The sequence below is a fragment of the Crinia signifera genome, chromosome 6 (assembly GCF_055691185.1).
Source record: "Crinia signifera chromosome 6, ASM5569118v1, whole genome shotgun sequence".
NCBI lineage: Eukaryota > Metazoa > Chordata > Amphibia > Anura > Myobatrachidae > Crinia > Crinia signifera.
The window spans coordinates 196,054,820-196,075,197 of record NC_139222.1 but is presented as its reverse complement, the minus strand read 5'-3'; the positions used below and the strand labels follow the sequence as shown (position 1 = coordinate 196,075,197).

Sequence of the window (20,378 nt, the reverse complement as noted above, 5' to 3'; positions counted from 1 at the left end):
CATCCGAGACACATTGTACAATAGATGAGCCTGGCTTCAATATCTGGTGAGTCTGCAGTGTATTTACAATGTAGATAGTCTGTTTAATATCTACTACTATAAATAGTGTTTGCCTCACCCTGCACATGCCCCTATTTAAGTGGTAAACTTCCTAGTATGTGTGTATGTAAGGAGGACACATTATGGTGCCAGCTATTGCACCAATGATTTTGGCATTGCAGCATGTATCATATTGCTGCTTATCTCCAGAATGTCTACACCCCATGCTATACAGGTGGGGCAGGTGTCGCCAGAGACTGGTAAGGGGCGGGCTGTGTAACTGATGATACAGGTTAAGCAGGCTTCACCTTAACGATACTGTCTCAGTAGAGGGAGCACAGAAGGCTGATCACCTGGATCATAGCTGCACAGCAGACATGGGGGAGCACAACCTTACAGTCATACTGCTGCAGGAATATGACTTTGAGAAAAGATTCTATGACCAAAAAGTCATTTCATGGATGCAGGAGAATTGGTGAGTGAGAGAAGACCATATATTCCATTATATTAGTTTCACAATTAGTATAACTTTTAACATCTTGCTACAAGATAATGACTATGTAATACGTCCTTATACAGGTCCATAAAATAATACACCTTTATATTATACTTTCGACAGGTTTGCATGCCTGCTGCATAGTATGCAAATAATTATACTGGGCTTTGTATCTTGTTGTTTTTTTCTAGATTTTAAAGGATCTATCTAATGTTGTATAGATGTGTAACCACTTCCACAGAATTATTATATTGATGAAAATCTTCTAAAACACTGCTGAAACACATTATGTAATATATCTTTATAGGTGGTGTAATGTACAATGTGTATGTATATATATATATATATATATATATATATATATATATATATATAAATAATAAATGAGGGCACTCACCAATCCGAGTGCCCTCAATTATTCTATGTATCAATTGGACTTGTCTCCTTGGAGTTGAGCACCGCCGTGATGACCTGGATGTTATAAGTGCTGACTTTTCTGGATATCTAAATATATAGATATCTATCTAAATTCTCTTTAAAAATAAATTATTTTACAATCAATGCATTATATATAATAATAATCATTATATTATACAACTTATTGAGTGTAAAAATTGTACACAATATAACTTTTTCTCAGTTTATATTTTAGCTGTCTTTGAAATGCTTAAACTACCTGTATGCTCTATAATCCATTTGCACATCACCTGTCCTGTTACATTGGGAAAAAAGGAAATATACAACAGGCAAACACTTTGTGGGCAACCATAAGGATAGTCATTAGAACACAAACCTTACAAAAGAATGTAACTCTCTCTGCACACGTTACATCAGCCCCACCTGCAGTGCACATGGTTTTGTCCATTAAAGAAGGAACTTGCTTTTGAAAACCATCCAGAATCATCCCCCAAATCCTTGTAAAATCAACATTTCAGAACTATTTTATTTTAGTTCTTTCATCGGGTGATTTTGAATCTTTGAAAGTCCTCCAGAGTTCCTGCCGGCTTGAATCTGTATATAGATGTAACAGGGCTGCTGGCCTAATCCTCAGATAGTACTGATAGGGGACATTAATTCATTGTTTTTCACCTCACACATGAAATCCATGGGTGTGTTCAGTAGGATGTGAAAAGATCATTAGCAGTAGTTTAATGGGTGGAGGAACAATCTAATTGAAGATCTCAGATTAATTAATGAAACCAAAGTTTTTACATTTGTATTGAGCTAGTTAAGGGGCTGATTCAGAGGTGGCAATGGAGTCATTTATTTTCGCAGTTGAGCATATCTCCCAACATGACCCTTTCCATACGGGAGAGAATGTTTTATTTCTGGACTTCCCTCTTAATTTATTATTACCATCACCTGTACTGTACGTGGAAACACTTTTATTATCAATTAACCTGTTCAAAACAGGTGCTGGCAGTCATAAATTAAGAGGGAAATCCAGAAACAGAGCATTGTGTCCCTCCTGGAATGGGTCATATTGGGAGGTATGGTTGAGGGATTTTCTTTTCTGATCCACACTGGGCATGCGAAGACCAGATCTGGCTGTGTCGGATGCAGTGCGGTCGCAGACATTAGGTGAGCTACAGTCTGCAGCCCTTTAAGGGGCATTGTGGTGGACGGTTCCAGAAACCTGGGCCATGTCTGGCCTGTTTTTTCTGATTGTGTCAAAGACAGTGGCTGAGTGGTCTCACCAGACCTGATGGTTACTAAGATGCCCATGTCCTATTCAGTTAGTCTCTAAAGGGAACCCATAGGCTTTCATGCCTGAATAGACCCTCAAAAAATACCCCAAAATTAGCCTCTTTTGGGGCAGCTAACAGTGTTAACCCAGAGGTCTGGTAACTTATCCAGATTCTTGGCCAGATGCACTAAGCTTCAAAAGTGATAAATGGGAGAGTGGTAAGGAGGTGATTGGCTGGCTGTTTATCACTCTCCATTTTATCACTTTTGAAGCTTAGTGCATCTATCTCATGCATGAGAAGGGGGCTGTAACTGAATAGCCTGAGGCATTAAAGCTTAAAGATACCCCCCCCCCCTTTATCTCCGTTATTTGTTATTTAACGGGGCTAATTGAAATCGGCCCTTAGAGAGCAATAAACCCTAGACTTTGTTTTACCTTTACTATTACGTTATTCTGGTTTCTATACCAGCAATATTTATTCTTTGCATTGTACATTACACCACCTATAAAGATATATTACATAATGTGTTTCAGCAGTGTTTTAGAAGATTTTCATCAATATAATAATTCTGTGGAAGTGGTTACACATCTATACAATCCCTGTTTTCTTGTGACCGTTCGACCGACCGTAGACGCGCCGGACCGTCCACAAACAACAGCCGATTAGACTGAGCTAAGAGGGGTCATTGTATCCTGCAATGCGGATAAATGCAGAGTCCATGAACAGTGGAATTAGAATACATTGTAACTGCTCGGGCTCTTCTGCCTATAAACGTAACAAAGTTCAAACATTTACTGATGTTCCAATACCAAAAGAAAACAAAAGATTATTCATAAATGAGGGTCTTCTCTTTGATTTACTAAGCTTCTAAGATGCATGGTAGTCAGCACTTTTCTACACTTACCACAAAATTGCATTGCTTTAATAGAACATGACATTACTAAGGAGATTCTTGATTGACACATTCTGTACACACCCATAACATAGAAAGAGTTCTTAGAATACCATAAATGCACATAGAAACTTCCCGAAGCAAAGGTCAGCCCTTTTCTATTCTACTATGAAATAGCAAAACCACTTTTAACACATGCTAACTAACAATGATTAAGCATGAACTTCAGGTGGCAGACACAGAAAAGTTCAGTTTGTTGTACAGGTTGAGTATCCCTTATCCAAAATGCTCGGGACCAGAAAATTTTGTGATAACGGATTGTTCCGTATTTCAGAATAGTTTTATATTTCAATGATGCATCTTTAGGTATCTTGTATTTATGTTGTATAACAACATCAAGCACATTAAAATACACACAAATGTATTATATTTGTGCATGAAACAAGGTTTCAAAACATGAAACAAAGTTTGTGTCCTATCTCAGGCACTGACTTTGAATGCCAAGCAATCATTTTCTTGCACATATTTAGTGCCAGTTGTCCTCAGTAGTGCCAGTTACATATTATGTCCTCAGTAGTGCCAGTTACATATCATGTCCCCAGTAGTGCCAGTTACATATTATGTCCCCAGTAGTGCCAGTTACATATTATGTCCTCAGTAGTGCCAGTTACATATCATGTCCCCAGTAGTGCCAGTTACATATTATGTCCCCAGTAGTGCCAGTTACATATTATGTCCCCAGTAGTGACAGTTACATATTATGTCCCCAGTAGTGCCAGTTACATATTATGTCCCCAGTAGTGCTGTTACAGATGTGCCCAGTAGTGACAGTTACATATTATGTCCCCAGTAGTGCTGTTACAGATGTTCCCAGTAGTGACAGTTACATATTATGTCTCCAGTAGTGCTGTTACAGATGTCCCCAGTAGTGACAGTTACATATTATGTCCCCAGTAGTGCTGTTACAGATGTCCCCAGTAGTGACAGTTACATATTATGTCCCCAGTAGTGCTGTTACAGATGTCTCCAGTAGTGACAGTTACATATTATGTCCTCAGTAGGGCTGTTACAGATGTCCCCAGTAGTGGTTTTAGCAAAAAAAAAAAATTTCACTTTCTGGAATGTATGGTTTTTGGAATAATTTGGATAATGGATATTTGGATAAGGTATACTCAACCTCTATTTCTTTAAGAAGAAACTATCTAATACAAGCTCAGCAATTTCAGTCACAATGGGCCTAATTCTTATTTATATGCAATGGCCGATTATCAAGCAGTGGAGCGATTAACTGCAAACTGCACGTGCTGAGATCGCGATACGCATTCACAAGGTTGCTCCTGCGATCCCTCTCACACTGAGTCATTGACAGGAAGTGGCTGTTCTGAGGTAGTAATGGGAAGTTAAAGGGGAATGGTTGGAAATGTAAGCATGTTTTCGGGAGAATATCTTCTGTTGGCTGCATGATGGTACGTGCACATACATGGCGTCTGATTCGCTACTGTTGGGAAAGTCGGCTTAACCAAAGACCAACCATGTGTACAAAATAAATTAAGCCCAGTGAACAGACATGTTCCAGGGACAGTGGCAGGTGTGGAGTTTGACTGGGGTGGTATACACCTGTCAAACTGTAACGCAGGTGTCCTAAGGCGAGCTCACGGAGGACAGAAACCTCCAGTGGAGCAAAAGGGCAAAACCATGTGCACTGCAAGTGGGGCTGATGTAAGTTACATGTGCAGAGAGAGCTACATTTGGGTGTGTTGAAACTGAAATCTAAAATGCACTGTAAAAATAAAGCAGCCAATATTTACTCTGCACAGAAACAAAATAACTCACCCAAATGTAACTCTCTCTGCACATGTTACATCAGCCCCACCTGCAGTGCACATGGTTTGGCAAACCAACCTGAATTACCCCCTAAGTCCTTTAGTAAATCGATCGAGGAATAATATCTCATTACTTACAGCAGCTGGAGTTTGTCTGCTGAACCTGGCTCTGCCCAATTATTTCATAACATGCCACAGACATTAACAAGATGCACATGATTATATTGTGTCATCGCCATCCTAAAGCAGCCCATACACGGTCCGTTTAACGGATCCGTTTGGGACTTAAACAGGACACATCGGATCGGATCGCATCCCTAGTGCATGCACTGGGATCCGATCCGATGTGTACCTAGTACAAAAAGTATGTGCAGCACATACTTTTTGTACCGTACTATGTGATGCGCGGGAGCGCGCATCGCATAGTACAGAGCGGAGCCGTACACAACGGACCGTGTATGGGCTCCTTTACACAGAGAATGCAAATGAATGGAAATCAATGTGTCATAAGCCTTTTCTCACAGGCGTTCCTTATAAAACCAATTAAATTGTATGCAGCCCAAATACACAGAAACACACCCACAAATCTCTCCCATTGGTATTACAATTAGGAATATTAAATCATGGACACACCATTCTGACTAACAGGGTATCGCACAAAAACTCCATTCATTAATAAAATGCATTTTCCAATGAAACAGCCATTTTTTACATGGAATGTATAATGCTGCAATGCTATCTGTAGAGAACATGCATATCCCTGCAGTAACTGTCCCATTAGCCAAATAACTGGTTGAAATCACAAGCTGCCCATACATCTGCCATGGATTGGGACAATTTGATGATTTTGTGATGATTGCCCTAGGCCTAAATCATCGCTGGTGTATGTTCTCCCCGAATTGACAATTAATATCAAAATGTGATAGCAATCACCATTGCAGATTGTCCAACATGCTGGACAGTCTGTGATGGCTCGGACTAGCGATTACTAATATATGGTGGCAATCTGTCGTTTGTTCGCCACTTTTGACAATCATACAATTCTTGCAGGTTTTGCATATTTCTTACAACCGCTGCACTGTATTGATAGTTGGATTAGTATCTTACACAATCAAATCTAAGTAGTACGTAAGAGGACTGGTCTATGTGTTGGTTTGGTTTGTTCTTATTAATTTTCTTTGGTTTGCAGGAGCAAATCCTTCTTCTTCTCACTGTGTTATGCTGCACTCATATTTGGTGGACAACGTATGATGAAAGAAAGGAAAGGGTTTGAACTGCGGAGGCCTCTCGTCCTTTGGTCCCTAATGCTGGCTGTGTTTAGGTGAGTACTCCAGGTTTTTATGGGGAGCCCTAATTTGCAGATCTAATTATTACAACAAAACAAATTATTATTGGGCTGTACAAAAATGACAAACACATATTTTTTTGTACCAAGCACGACAATGTTTTACTCATAGCACAAAATAAAAACATTGCTGCTTCGTCCATGTTTATGCTTGTACTGAATGTTAAAAATAGTTATAGCTTTTTCTCGATATCTTTTGTAGCTTTTTTTTTTTATTCTACGATATCTAACACAATACTAATAACATACTAATACTACATAACAAGAACTAGTACTAATAACATACTAATAACAAGAACTAGTAACAAAGGGGCAGAGGTGAAGTGAATAAGTTAAATGTTTTATCAGCGCACCTTATGTGTGCTGGGGACAGCCCGCCGATTAACGCTTGGCGCGGCTGTCCTCTTCAGTCCCCCCAGCAATAAGCGGTGCGCGGTGATGGATTAATAGCTTCCTAGGAGTTAAGCTGCCCTAGCACTCCCAACTTTGGCAGGCAAGATGTAAATACATCTTGTCGATGTCCCTTCCTGCTTCGCCTCGTTAATAAGACGAAGCAAGATGTATTATAGCAGCGAGATAAGCGCCGCTATAATACACCTGCCCAAAAGTGTGATACTTAACTAACATAGGGGCAGATGCATTTAGCCTGGCAGAGAGATAAAGTGGAGATGAAGGTGAAGGAGATAACGCATTAGCCAATCAGCTGTGCTTGAAAAATGACAGTTGGGATTTGATTGGCTGGTGCATTATCTCCTTCCACTTTATCTCTTCACCAAGCTTAATACATCTACCTCATAAAGCATTCTAATCTGGTTGCTATAGGTTACAAAATGCTTTTTTTCATTTTCACAAATACCACACTGGCTAGATTTATACTGGAGACTCATGCAGCACTCTAAGTTTCTGCTTGGGCACCCGTAAAGGATTCCGATTCAAGTTGCATGATAGTCTTGCCATTATTTTTGTTTTAAATGTTCCATCACAATTCATCTGGTAGTCTCGGCTATGTTTTTGTTAGAAATTCCTGTTTAATAATCCGCTTTTTACTGAATTTGAAACAGCTTGTGACCTTCCATGTAAGTTCATTTGTAAGTTCAAATACAGTATATGAGTGCCTAAAATACATACATTGCAATACAGGCAGTAGGCATCAATCAGAGAGGTATTTGATATGGTCGGAGCATAACAAATAATTTACTGTATAACACAATCAGTTGGTGTTCTTTTTTACCTAAAATTGTTATTATTATTTTTTTTTTTATTTCAACCAGAATATTAGGAACATACAAGCTAAACTATAACAGTTAACTTACTTAAATACCTTTAATAACATTAAGTAAAACCTTTTCTACATGTATTTTTCATTTGTTTTGTTATGTGGTCTACAATGGACTTTTACATATATGCCACATGTTTTAACCTAATCATTTACAGTGTGTTTCAAGTCATTGTCTAACATGTCACAACACTGTCCCTGTGCTATATGATAGCTCCCCCTTTGTGTAGACACCTCTAATGTTTGTTGTAGCTTAGGGAACGTAGAGGCTTTTTGTTTGTTTCTACAAATGACCGTTATACTATGCAATTGTTATCAGTATCTCAGGTAAAGCTTACAGCTAAATAATTGAATGAACTTGCCTGACCACCTTCAGGTGTTGTCTGAACATTGTTTATTAGTGAGTGTGTGCACAATAAAATAGTGACTGTTGTCAAATTACATAAAGATTTTATACCTTGATCGCACAATTACACCATGATTCACTATCATAGTACAATTCAGTGGTGTAAGTTTGTCCCAGTTGCCCGGAGGCACGATAAATATTGGTGCCCCCCAAATAGCTCAATCAGTAAGGTGTCTGTCTCCAGTAAGATAGGTCATGGGTTCAAATACAGAGTGTGACGCAAAAACATTGGAGGGGGAGTCCGCCACAGAAGCGATATCAATGGCTTTTAATTAACTGATTCAAACTCACAGGGAAGAATGCTGCCAGGCCACTCTTATTGTGTGTAATTCAGAAACAGAGAGTCTCAACAGTATTCTCTACTTGGCTCCCAAGAAGCTCCAGAGGTACGAGCACACCCCTGCTCAAAGGCCAATAAAATAGTGGGGTAGATTTATGAAGTGGCGTTGATGTGTAAATGCGCTATCCCCGTGCGCTGAAGCAGGGGATAGCGCATCGCCTAATCTATCACACCCGCCAAGCGTTTACTCTAACGCCGGCGGTGTGGGGCAGGAGGCATAGCGCAGGGGCGATATTTTGCACTGCGCCCCTGCCTCCTGCCAGATTTATGAACGGTAAGCATCGCTGACCGTTCCGCCGCCTGCAGCTGTCGACTTCGCCAGCTGCAGACGGTGATGCCTATACCTAACAGCAGGGACAGCGCTGTCCCTGCTGCTGGGGCTGAGCTGCGCTGGGATCTTCCAAGACTAGCGAGATCCCGCGCATGCGCAGTAAGCCGGCCGGGGGGGGAAGGAGACGGCGCATCAGTATTAACTGATGCGCTGTCTCCAGGAGGGACATCGCCGGAGGGGGGAGTTAGCGCTCCCCCACTCCGGCGGCAAGATCTTAATAGATCTTGTCGGTGTCCCCTCCTGCTTCGCCTCGCTAATGAGGCGAAGCAGGAACTGTTATAGCGGCGCGATAGGCGCCGCTATAATAAATCTACCCCAGTGTTTGCTGCGGGCAACAGCTCAGTGCGCCTATAAGATAAGAGGGTCCTGGTCAAACCTCAAAAACCAATTTGACTACAGTTTGCCATAAGGACATCCAATGCATAGGATCTTTAATCTCTATTCCCATAAAATGTGTAGATCATGGTGGAGCTTCATTGTATAAATTAAAGCTTTTGTTGCCAATTTATTCCCCCCGCAAATCCGTCAACCACTCACTAGTATCGGTGCCTTTTTGTTTCATGCACAAGGTATAACAAACTCGCATACAGGAAAATGTGAAAAGACAATTTGAAAACTCATATAAAAAATTAACTTTTTTAAATTGTGTTATTAAATTATATTTCCACAGATGTTGGTGTAATTGATTCTATTTATTTATTATTTCCCTTGCAGTATCATTGGGGCGACCCGTACTGGTTGGTACATGAGTAATGTTCTCCTCTCCAGTGGTTTCAAGCAGTCGGTGTGTGACAGTGGATTTTACCAGGCACCTGTTAGCAAATTCTGGGCATATGCCTTTGTCCTTAGCAAAGTCCCAGAGCTTGGTAAGTAACTGGCACTACGTCAATGTGACATTGCCTTCATCTTTCCTTCAGATCTACTTTTAATCTTCTTCTAAATCTTATGTTTATTCCAAAGATATTTGCAGCTGAAACAGAAAGTATCTGTGAGTTTAAAGTGGATGACTTCTAGAGCACAATCAGTATGAACTCTGGTAACCTACAACCCCAGAGCAAAGACTTTTACATTGGTGACTATACTGTATATCCACATTTCTAGAGATGCACGTCAGGGGGTGTGTACATGGGGGTCTGGAATTTGTTTTGTTCACATTCATCCGTAGATGTATCGAGGTGATGTGAAAATGTGCTGATTAAAAGCGGCACTGAACTAAAAAGATATTCAGGATAGTTCAGTCTAATCTAAACATGTTGCTTTAAGGCTTATTATTTGGTGTCTTCCCACAGGTAAAGTTTCTCTTAGGTTTTATCACAAACAAATGGGTTTTTAGGAATGCAGAGAAACTGGTTAAGCTTGACGACCATTTCTGTCATAGCCAGAATTCTTTTAGGGTGTGAGGTGGAGCCTCTACCATTTCTTTAGACTGTTCTTCATCTTTTGTAATGCAAGACAATTCTAAATGTCTGCTTGTAAAAGTACGTCCACAATGTAAGAGATGTGATGGGCTTGTACCAAAGCTTGAATTAAATGCACGCATTGGGAATCTTATTGACTGTATTGTATCTAGTAGTACCGAGAGGGTAAGGAGGGCAGTGAAATAACTTGAAATGTTATACCCCCTTCCCCCACCTGGTATCCCCTCATACATTAGTTATCATTTTTTTTTCCTGCATGATCATTGACAGGGGTTAGTGTACATGCTCGTTGTCAGGGGTTTTCTGCTCATTGACTGGAGTAACATGCTAATATTCAGGGGTTTCCTGCTCATTGCCAGGGGTTACATGCTCATTGCCAGGGGTTTCTTGCTCATTGCCAGGGGTTGCAAGCTCATTGCAAGATGTTTTAGGCTCATTGTCAGGGGTTTTAGGCTCATTGTCAGGGGGTTACTTGCTTGTTGCTAAGGGTTTCCATGCTTGTTGCCAAGGGTTTCCATGTTTATTGCCAGGGGTTACATGCTTGTTGTCAGGGGTTGGAGGCTCACAGAGCACCAGCTCTCTGGGAATCCAGCACTTCCGAGTAACACTTTATGTGCTAAGCTCCCCTGACATATTCTAGAAGTCCAGTAAGACCACTAGTATTTGCCTCATCCAAGCCAGCCATCCAAGCCGGCGGACATTTTTGGTGTTCCGTTTCTAAGCAAATTCAGTACCATAATTTTCTTGCAAACTTGTATCCTCTCCTGTAACATCCATCAGACTCCTGAATTATGGGGAGCTATCTCAGAATCCCGAGAGACAGTGGCATAGCTACATATGTGGCAGACCCTGTGGCAGCTTGGGAGAGCGGAGCCAGCGGGGTCTGTGGTGGGCACCACTGGCTGAACTTAAAGGTGACCCAGGCAGCAGTGGGCGCTGAGCTGGTCCCACCCTGTACATATCTAATGAGCGGGACCCAGTGCAGTGCATATCGAATGAGCGGGTCCCCACCCCGTGCATATGTAATGAGCGGGTCATGCTCTATATATGCACAGGGCAGGAAATCGCTCAGTAAATATGCACTGCACTGGGTTCCCACTCATTAGATATGCACGGAGCGGAACCAGCTCAGCGCTCACTGCTGCCTGGGTAGCCTGTCAGCTCAGCCAGCGGCACCCATAGTCCATCACCTTGCCCCTTCTTTGGTAGGGGGGTGCCGGAATTTTGTTTGGCAAGGGGGTGGGAAATTTGTAGCTACGCCACTGCCGAGATAGTAGACCAACTACAAATATCTGTCCACCTCCACAGACGGGTTTGATGACGCAATTTACAGTGAATAAAATAGTTTTGCCCATTTCACCCACTGCACAATACACTGCACAATATAGTGAATTATTGCATTGTGCAGTGTGTGGGGGGGGGGGGGGGGACTGGCGGTGCTCAGATGTAATGATGTTATTCATGGCACCTTCTGAAGACCATGATATAAAATAGCTCTCGGGTAGACAAAACCTTTAGCAGAGTGTAGGAAACTTTTTCATTAACCACCCTGTACCATGCGTTGTAAAGATGACTCAGCACATACACTTATGCACTGCCACGCACCACACAGAATCACTAGGATTTATTGCTATCCACATAAAAAGTTGAGTAAACCTTTATATTGCACAGCAGGTGACCTATTGCTACTCTACTTTGGAAGCTAAATAAACACTTTATCTGTCCTGAACTGGTCAAACTGATTCCTAGGTAACAAAGCATTGTAAACACGAGCAGTGTTTTACATACACCCCATACACACTTGACGGTTGCACTGTCTCAGACTCCAGGCTGAAAGCAGCTGCATTTGGTTGATGCACTTAGTACTGTAGTTTGGATGCGAGATGGTGTTTGAGAACATCACAGACAGTTTTTCCTTGCACCTATAAAAGGCAATTCAATTAGCAGTTCTTCTGTAATAATGTACGTCATTCTGAAACCGCACAGGGCAGCTAGTAACATTGCAGCTTTTTCCTCTGAACATATGGAGGCTGTATGCAGGAAGGAAAGCAAAGTTGCAACTGTCATATATGGTGGATATGTACATGTGTTCAGTGGCACATAGCCTGCAAGTGAATTGTCCTCTGTGAATCTGAGAGCACTTTTGCTCAGCTGTATCCGTATACCACCTACTGCCATAGTTGTTATATGATGCTTAAACCAATATTTTGGCTATTTTGACTGATGGCATGCTTTCTGGTTTAATCATCTCTTGGTAACACGTTAATCATCTGCTTACTTGGTGCCTCTTTATTCCTGCAATTTCCAGTTGTTCCTGTCAATCAAAAGACAGCTTCTAAGTATTTCTAAGCAGAAATGGTGAATCTTATCTTCCCACTGAGCCTTATAGTGTGTACACACTGTACTATTTGCCTTCCGATTCGCCAATATAGTCAACATCAGATCGGAATCAGATGCAGATCGCAAGGGTTTTAACCCTTGCGATCCCGATGCGCGTTCACGTATCGCAAGGCAGAAAGTTTTGTCTGCCTTGACTATATAGTGCAGATCTGCACTATATAGTCAGACTTGTACGCAAATCGGATGTGCCTTGCGATCCGATCCCGATCTGATCGTGGATCGCATCTTAAGGCACATCTGACCATGTGTACACACCATTAGGCCTCACTCTCCAGATGCTAAGGATATCCATGCTTGTGCACAGAATCGATAATCAAACTCACTGAGGTACTAATCAAGTCGCCTGTCATTAAGCATGGCAAACCTAGACTGTTAGGGTGCCTTGAGGATCAAGTTTGGGAACCACTGGACCATATAATCCTTTGGTGTTTTGTATAAAAAGACTTTCATAACCAGTTGTAATTTCACTACACTTGCACTTGACTTGCTCAAAATAGTAGAGCATAGGCCACCAGGAGGTGCAGACACATACAGGGCCACCGACAGGGGGATGCTGTGGGTACAGCTGTCCCAGGCCCCAGCCTCTGGAGGGGCCCGGGCAGCTGCCCACAGTGACAGCGGCACGGTGCCCCCTGCCCCCCGAGGCTGCACAACACCCACACCCGGCGGTCCCCCAGCTCAGTGATAATACAGAGTATACCATGGGGCAGGTAAGGCACCCAATGTATGACAGAGCCAGGAAGGGGGGGGGGGGGGTTGTCCTAGTGGCTGCCCTGGACACATATAACCTGATTCCCCAAAAAACTTCTGTTGGGTCTGATAATTGCGCATTAAGCACCTAATTGCAAAGCTTCCATTTACTATATATTGAATATTCTACTTCAAAACTGTGAAAATTATAACTTGGAATTAACATTTTAAACACAATTTCATAGTTGGTTGATAGTTTTGTGCAAACTTGCAGCCCTGAAACATAATTTGTCTATGATATAAAGGGCCGGTATTAGACCTGATCTTCTCCACTGATTCCATGCTATCTTTAGAGTATGGAGATCCACCACTTTCCAACTTAAAAAAGGTCAACTCGTCAACTTTGCCTTCAAATCTTCCAACTCTGCCTACACCATCTACAAGCTTACGCATGTACATATGCTGTATGCATATAACACTATTATGTACATTATGTTACATTGCTCCCTACATTAATATTTTCATTGTTCCTTCCTTTGCAGGTGACACTTTGTTCATTGTCCTGCGTAAACAGAAACTGATCTTCCTTCATTGGTACCACCACATTACAGTGCTGCTCTACACCTGGTACACCTATAAGGACATGGTGGCTGGAGGAGGTTGGTTTATGACCATGAACTACACTGTCCATGCCTTCATGTACTCCTACTACACTCTGAGAGCCGCCAGGATACGTGTTCCAAGGCCCTGTGCCATGTTCATCACTATCACCCAGATATTGCAAATGTTCATGGGCATTTTGGTCAATGTTCTAGTATATAAGTGGAGGCAGGATGGGACATGTTCAAGTACAGTGGAGAATATAATATGGTCATCTCTGATGTATTTTAGTTACCTGGTACTTTTCTGCAGTTTCTTTTATAAGTCCTACTACAAAAGCCAAGCAAAAAGTAAGGATGATTAACCGATAATCATACATTGGTTACTATCTTGCCATCATACATTTCCCCAGAATTAAAATGTGACCAGGGACTGCATTTTATGTTTGTTATAAATTAAGTATCAAACAAAACATAATGGGTGAAATTTTATAGGATGAGAGATTCAGAAAGTGAGAGATTTGGTAAGAAATCTCCAAGTTTTTTTAAAGTGGCAATCATTTACACTAATCAAACTGGTTTTGCAGTGTAAATGATTGCCGCTTTAAAAAATACTCGAGATTTCTTACCAAATCTCTCACTTTCTGAATCTCTCATCCTATTACATTTCACCCAACATGTTATTGTATAAAAGTTGTATACTTCCAATATTGCCATTGGTGCACCGTAATCAAAACAACATATTCCTACCAGATAATTGACCAATGCACAAGAGAAAATGTAATTTATAGGAAAACCGGTTGGCAAGCTTACTAGTAGTCTAATTAGCCTTACCGCTACACTCCTGTGGAGGTATCCAAACTTGTGATGGATCTCTACTATGGTATTATTATTATTATTAGATGTTATTTATGTGGTGCAACCAGCACAGACTCAAAAATTAATATTGAAATGATTATGAAACTAAATTATAAGTTAATAACAGTAGCACTCTGTAATCAAATCCCTGGGAATTGCAGACAGAATTGGTACAGGGCCATGCTCTTGAGAGCTTGCAGATTAAAGAATTCAGGGCATTTATTTTATACATTGTTCAGTGTTTAACATGTTAATGAATCATGCGTTGTAATAATAATTATGTGGAGATACAAACTCTATTGTACATAAATCGTGTCTACATGTATCATGTAGATGCATCAGGATAAATATGTAGGTAATATTTACAGTATAATATTACAACTGACACATTTGTATCACTCGACAATGAGTAACACTTGAATGGTAAAATAAGTACACTATGAATACAAGTTATATTTACTGCTTGACAGGCCACACACATTTTACCAATGTGTTATAAAGCCTGTTATCAGATACATGGAGAAACAATTTTCTACGTCTTTTAGACATTAACGTTCAAACTTTTTTTTTTTTATGAACATAATATTTTTTTGTGTAATGTCAATTTGTATTTTCATTTTCACAAATTAAAACATTGGCAAAGTTACTAATACCTGAACTGGTTAAACAAACTAATGTGGTCAATTGCATACCTCCCAACATGACCCATTCCAGGAGGGACAAGTAATCTGCTCCTGGATTTCCCTTTTATTTAATGATTACTATTACTTGGGATGAACTAGTTAATTGATAAAACAAGTGTTTAATCACAAGTTATGGCAGGGCCAGTGTAAGACGTCTTGGTGCTGTAGGCAAAACTTCAACCTACTGCCCCCACCCCACATTGCCACCAATAGTCACTTTAAAGCCCCTTAAGTGAAAGTGTGGAGGTGGTGTCTTAGACGTTCCCACGGTCGCCATCTTCTTTAAATACAACAAGGTTCACTCCTAGTAGAAATCCTTAATTTTGTAATAAACAGACTTGATGGCATCCCCTCATTCTGGTTCCCAAGGCAACTGCCTAAAGCTTACCAATGATACAGCCATCCCTGGTTATGGCAATCATACTTTAAAAGGGAAGATCAGGTGCAGAGCATTTGTCTCTCCTGGAATGGGTCATGTTGGGAGGTATGTAGTTGTAATGTGATTGTTTTTCCCATTCATTAACTGAATTTGCCATATATTACAAGGATTTAGGAAGGGCAATAATTTCTCAGTTCAGAACACGTGCATTGGTTTGTGGAGCAAGGAGGTAATTTCACCGGTCATCCCCACCATTGACATATCATGCGATGGTAACTCTACCCTGATATTTCATTTTGTAAAGCAACATTTATGCGGAAATGGTCGGCACATAAAAAGGTCGACATTATTTTTTGGTGTTGATTTCAGCACATGGACCCCCAATTAGTGTACCATGTACCTTCGCATGGCACGCAACAAATTACTGTTTCTAATCGTAGTCCATGTGGATGGTAAATTATCTAGCAGTTAAAAAAATGTACTCATGTCAACCTTTTACCATTACTGTGTCAACATTTTGCTTGTGTGGATCTATTGTCCATGTCAACCTAATTCAAGTTAAGTAATAGTGGTCAACCTATTGACTATCGGTCCAAAGTCTGTTGGAGATAACTTCTTGGCTTTTACTATACTCCTTTCAGTTTAGCTAAGACTAGATTTCTAGACAGGTTTTGCTCAAATTAAAATTAAAATGTAACCCCACAAGGTACCCCTCACACTTATGATTCACTGAAACCATAAATGAGGGTCAACTGAACAGAATTTAGGAGAAAAAATGAAAGAAGACCAATGTAAGCATATTGGTGGCATTTACAATTTGACACAATGCATCTCAGATTTTTCTGATTTATGAAAACTTAGCGCACTTCCAGTTATTTGTTACCGGTATACTGTAAGTCGCTTTGGTAATGAAGTCCAGTCTGTTTTAGTCTGAAAGATTACCACATTACCATCATTTATTCTTTAGATATTAGAGATGTGCAGATATGGATTTACCCAGATTTCAAAGCGGGATCTTTTTGGCTATCGGCTGTCACATGTTTTGGATATTCAATAAGAACAGTTTGAATAAATCCAAACTTGGCACTAATTTGGTGATAAGAACCGAGTAACCGACTGCACATCTAGATGTATACTGTATACAGGTGCTGAAAACCTTTCAATGAAAGTACAGTATGCCATTTGTATTTATTCATGATATAGGGGACATGTTTTTTTTTTTAGGATTTTTTTGTTTGTTTTCTGTTTGATTTTGGTGGAAGTGGTAGGGGAGGTTTCACTGTGTAAATCTAAATTATAAATTATATATCTGTGTATGTCTAGTTTGGTAATGAATATCTACTTTTAAAAAGTTGTCCAGTTACAAATTACCCTACAAATTAAATTTAATCATGGTGTCTTCATTTTAAAATTCATAACAGTCCTGGAGGAAGTGGGGATTTTTTTGATTTATTTTTTTTTCCATTGTCACATATTTTGAAAGGAATATTCTATATTCTATATTCTGAATATGTCCATTCACAAATAAGGCTGCAATAATGACTATATGGAGAATACTACCTGGTGTGCACTGTGCAGGGAGTGTTGGCATATGAAAGGAAGAGGAAGGTGATATATTTATCATTTTTCATACCCCAGGACAGCTCCAATTGACACCTGCTTGCATACTAGATAAAAGCACCAGTAGTGACATAATGTAAGCCTTACTGGACACTTTACAAATTTCTGGGTATGAGCCAGCTCTAATAGGATGATATTGGATAGAACATTATAGGATCTATTCATCCACAAATATTAGCAGGATATCCTGTAAAAACATATAATACTGGGGAGTGTCCATATGTAATAAGTATCCCCAGAATGTATCTACCGGGGACCGTCATTTTCATTTTTTATTGCAAAAGTAGCACCCATGGAAATCAAAGGTGGTGGCCAAATTGTCAAATTTACCACGCTGAAAAATGTAGATCCCTTTCTGGCACGCCCCATCTGCACATGCAAATCTACAGTTACACTCCCAGCTCCCATAGGAGAAAGGAAGGGATCTGATTTGTCATCACCTCACTTTAAAAGCGTTTTAGTGATGGGCTGCAGTGCTATTGCTGTAATAAAAAAATATATATTTATCAGTACTGTACTAGAACACGATGATAATAATAAAAAATATACCTTTAAATTATTATTATTATTAATAATATTGTTAAATTCTGTTCCTTGGCACTCTGGAATTCACACTCTCTATAAAGGGGTCATTTATCATGATTAAACAGGATAACTAAATTTTTCAGGTTAGCAATAGTTTGCAAGTGATTACATAGAAAAAGGTTCTGGAGTCCTGTAATGAGGTAACGCTGCCTTAAATCAAACCGTCTTGTCTAGTGACTAGTCTGATGCGACAGCCTGTTGTCTTCCTGAATAGGGAATACTTAATGAAGAAATGGGATTCTCGTATGATCAACCTGTTTTATTAAAGAGTTGGGAAATGTCCCAGTTTCTGATACAGGATTATTAATGTTTGTCGATAGTTTTGATAAGGTTATATTCTCTGTAATGTAAATTGTGTATATAGATAGCAATAAAAAGTATTTTTGTTTTATTTTGAAAAAAAAAAAAACTTGAATATGCTATTATCATCTGTCCTACAAATTGTGGTTTATAGTATGAAGCATTCATTGGAAATAAACTGTTTTATATTTTACTGTTTTGGATTTTGATTATTTCTTCAGACACCAGATATGGATTCGGATAATTACGTATGCAGAGATTACTATGGTGGTTATGCCAGCCTGGCTTGCTTCATATGCACAGTAATCCATCCTGCCACACCTGTAATTTGTCTGTTACAGCTGCTGCTTCCACCCACCTATTACAAAACAGGTCATTCCTGCTGAATAAGGAATGATCTTCAAGTTCCAACAATACAGTACAAAAAGGAAAAAAGTATCAATGCAAAATAAATGAAAAACATGTTTAGTCTATGGCATGAACCAGGGGTGGCCAACCCATCTGAGACAAAGAGCCGAAAAAAAAAATTCTGTTAAGACAAAGAGCCGCAACCATTCACAAATGGGTGTGGCCTAATTCCCAAAAGGTCACGTCCCATTTTTAAATGGGTTGTGGCTTAGAATGACATTTGTCATATATGCCAAGAGACCCCTGTGGTCGGCGTCATTTATTTCCTTAGACAAGGACCGGTGTGTGCAGTCCCCTTCGCAATATATATTAGTACTTCTGGACGGGCACCCCGGCAATTGAGCCTGATTGATGCGTGCGCTGTGAATCGGACACATATATATATTCAATATCGCCAAGGGCTGGCACTCCGCACATAAATAAAGATTGTCCCGGTACCTTCACAAATATTCATACACGTCTCCCAGAGGTGTGTCACTCAGTTAACAAAATAAAACACGCTACATCACAGTTGTCAGCAGTGACAACTGTGATGCAGTGTGTTTTATTTCGTTAATTCCCGCACCTCTGGGAGACGTGTATGAATATTTGTGAAGGTACCGGGACAATCTTTATTTATATGCGGAGTGCCAGCCCTTGGCGAGATATATATATATATACACAAGAATCCTGACCTAAAGCAAAAAAAAAACAGGTAAGCAATGAAGACACCCCCCCTGGATATCCCCCCCCCCCCATACACACACACACCCACACACCGCTTATATAATTATGTGCATTATATTAGTTACATACACTTTGCTCAGAAGGGCTCAGGGTGGCAGGAGGCTGGGCGTGGATCAATGCTTGCCAGAGCAGGAGCACGGCGGATCAAAGCGGCATAGATAAGCCGACTGTGCAGTGATAAAATGGCGCTGGGCACACTGCTCCTAGTGTGAGTGCACATGCGCTGGCTCACGGCGGCCACGGCTCATTGTCACACATGATAGGCCGGCGCCGCAGAGCTGCACATCAAAGGGAGGGAGCCGCTGACCATCATATGAAGGGATGATAGCTGCCGAGCCACACATGAGGCAGAGAAGAACTGCATGTGGGAGCCGCAGGTTGGCCACCGCTGGCATGAACTATATAAATAGAATGAACCTATCTCTAAATGCAGAGGTCAGAGAGAATGCAGCATCATTGGATACAGCAACTCCTATCATCCACAGGGATAATACATTATGTAATGTGCAGACCTATATAACAGTGTCCTATGTCGCTCAGTGGCTTTATTTGTGAATAGTGATGAGTGACATTTGTCATGTGTGTAATGTGGAACTGCTGCTTCCAACAGACACTAATGCTTTTGTCTCAATAAGCATTTGAAGGGGCCAGTGTGCAGTGTTGTGCCTGCTGCCGTGCAGGTGTATCCTGGCCACTTACCTGGTGCCACACCCTCTCACCTTCAGGCAGGGACGAACCACGGTCCTGGTAACTTTCCGGCACCCGCACCCGATAAAATAGGAGGAAGGAGAGGAGGTGAGAACTGTCCTTCCTAGACGCTGACCGATGCACCCTTCGTCCCATGACCTGACTTCAAAAGGGTATTTCTGGCTCTGGAGAACGTTATCCCCTGCACACGGCCTCAGAGCCTGGAGTTTTACCTATTGGCACTCATGCACCTTTGTGAAAACTTCCACCCAGAAGGAAGGCAGCAAAGGAGCTGTCCCAGCACCGGGGGGAAACATTCTTCCAAGCACAGCTTCACTAACTGCATTCCTAAGTTAATGTGGAATTACTGCTCTCAACAGACACTAATG

At 40.8% G+C, this 20,378-nt stretch overlaps 1 protein-coding gene across 1 annotated transcript; it reads left to right on the top strand.

Moving 5' to 3' along the window:
• The first annotated feature begins 298 nt into the window (after positions 1-298).
• ELOVL3 (ELOVL fatty acid elongase 3) lies at positions 299-14,239 on the top strand. Its single transcript, XM_083145550.1, has 4 exons — positions 299-514; positions 6,128-6,259; positions 9,351-9,502; positions 13,687-14,239. Exons 1-4 carry the CDS (start codon positions 417-419, stop codon positions 14,106-14,108), a joined length of 804 nt encoding a protein of 267 aa, XP_083001676.1. The 5' UTR covers positions 299-416; the 3' UTR covers positions 14,109-14,239.
• The last annotated feature ends 6,139 nt before the right edge of the window (positions 14,240-20,378 follow it).

Excerpts from the sequence above, each read along its gene's own strand:
- ELOVL3 (XM_083145550.1), top strand. The coding sequence starts at position 417 with ATGGGGGAGCACAACCTTACAGTCATACTGCTGCAGGAATATGACTTT. Across the intron at positions 515-6,127 it reads TCATGGATGCAGGAGAATTG|GAGCAAATCCTTCTTCTTCT; the intron begins GTGAGTGAGAGA and ends TTTGGTTTGCAG. Across the intron at positions 9,503-13,686 it reads TAGCAAAGTCCCAGAGCTTG|GTGACACTTTGTTCATTGTC; the intron begins GTAAGTAACTGG and ends CTTCCTTTGCAG.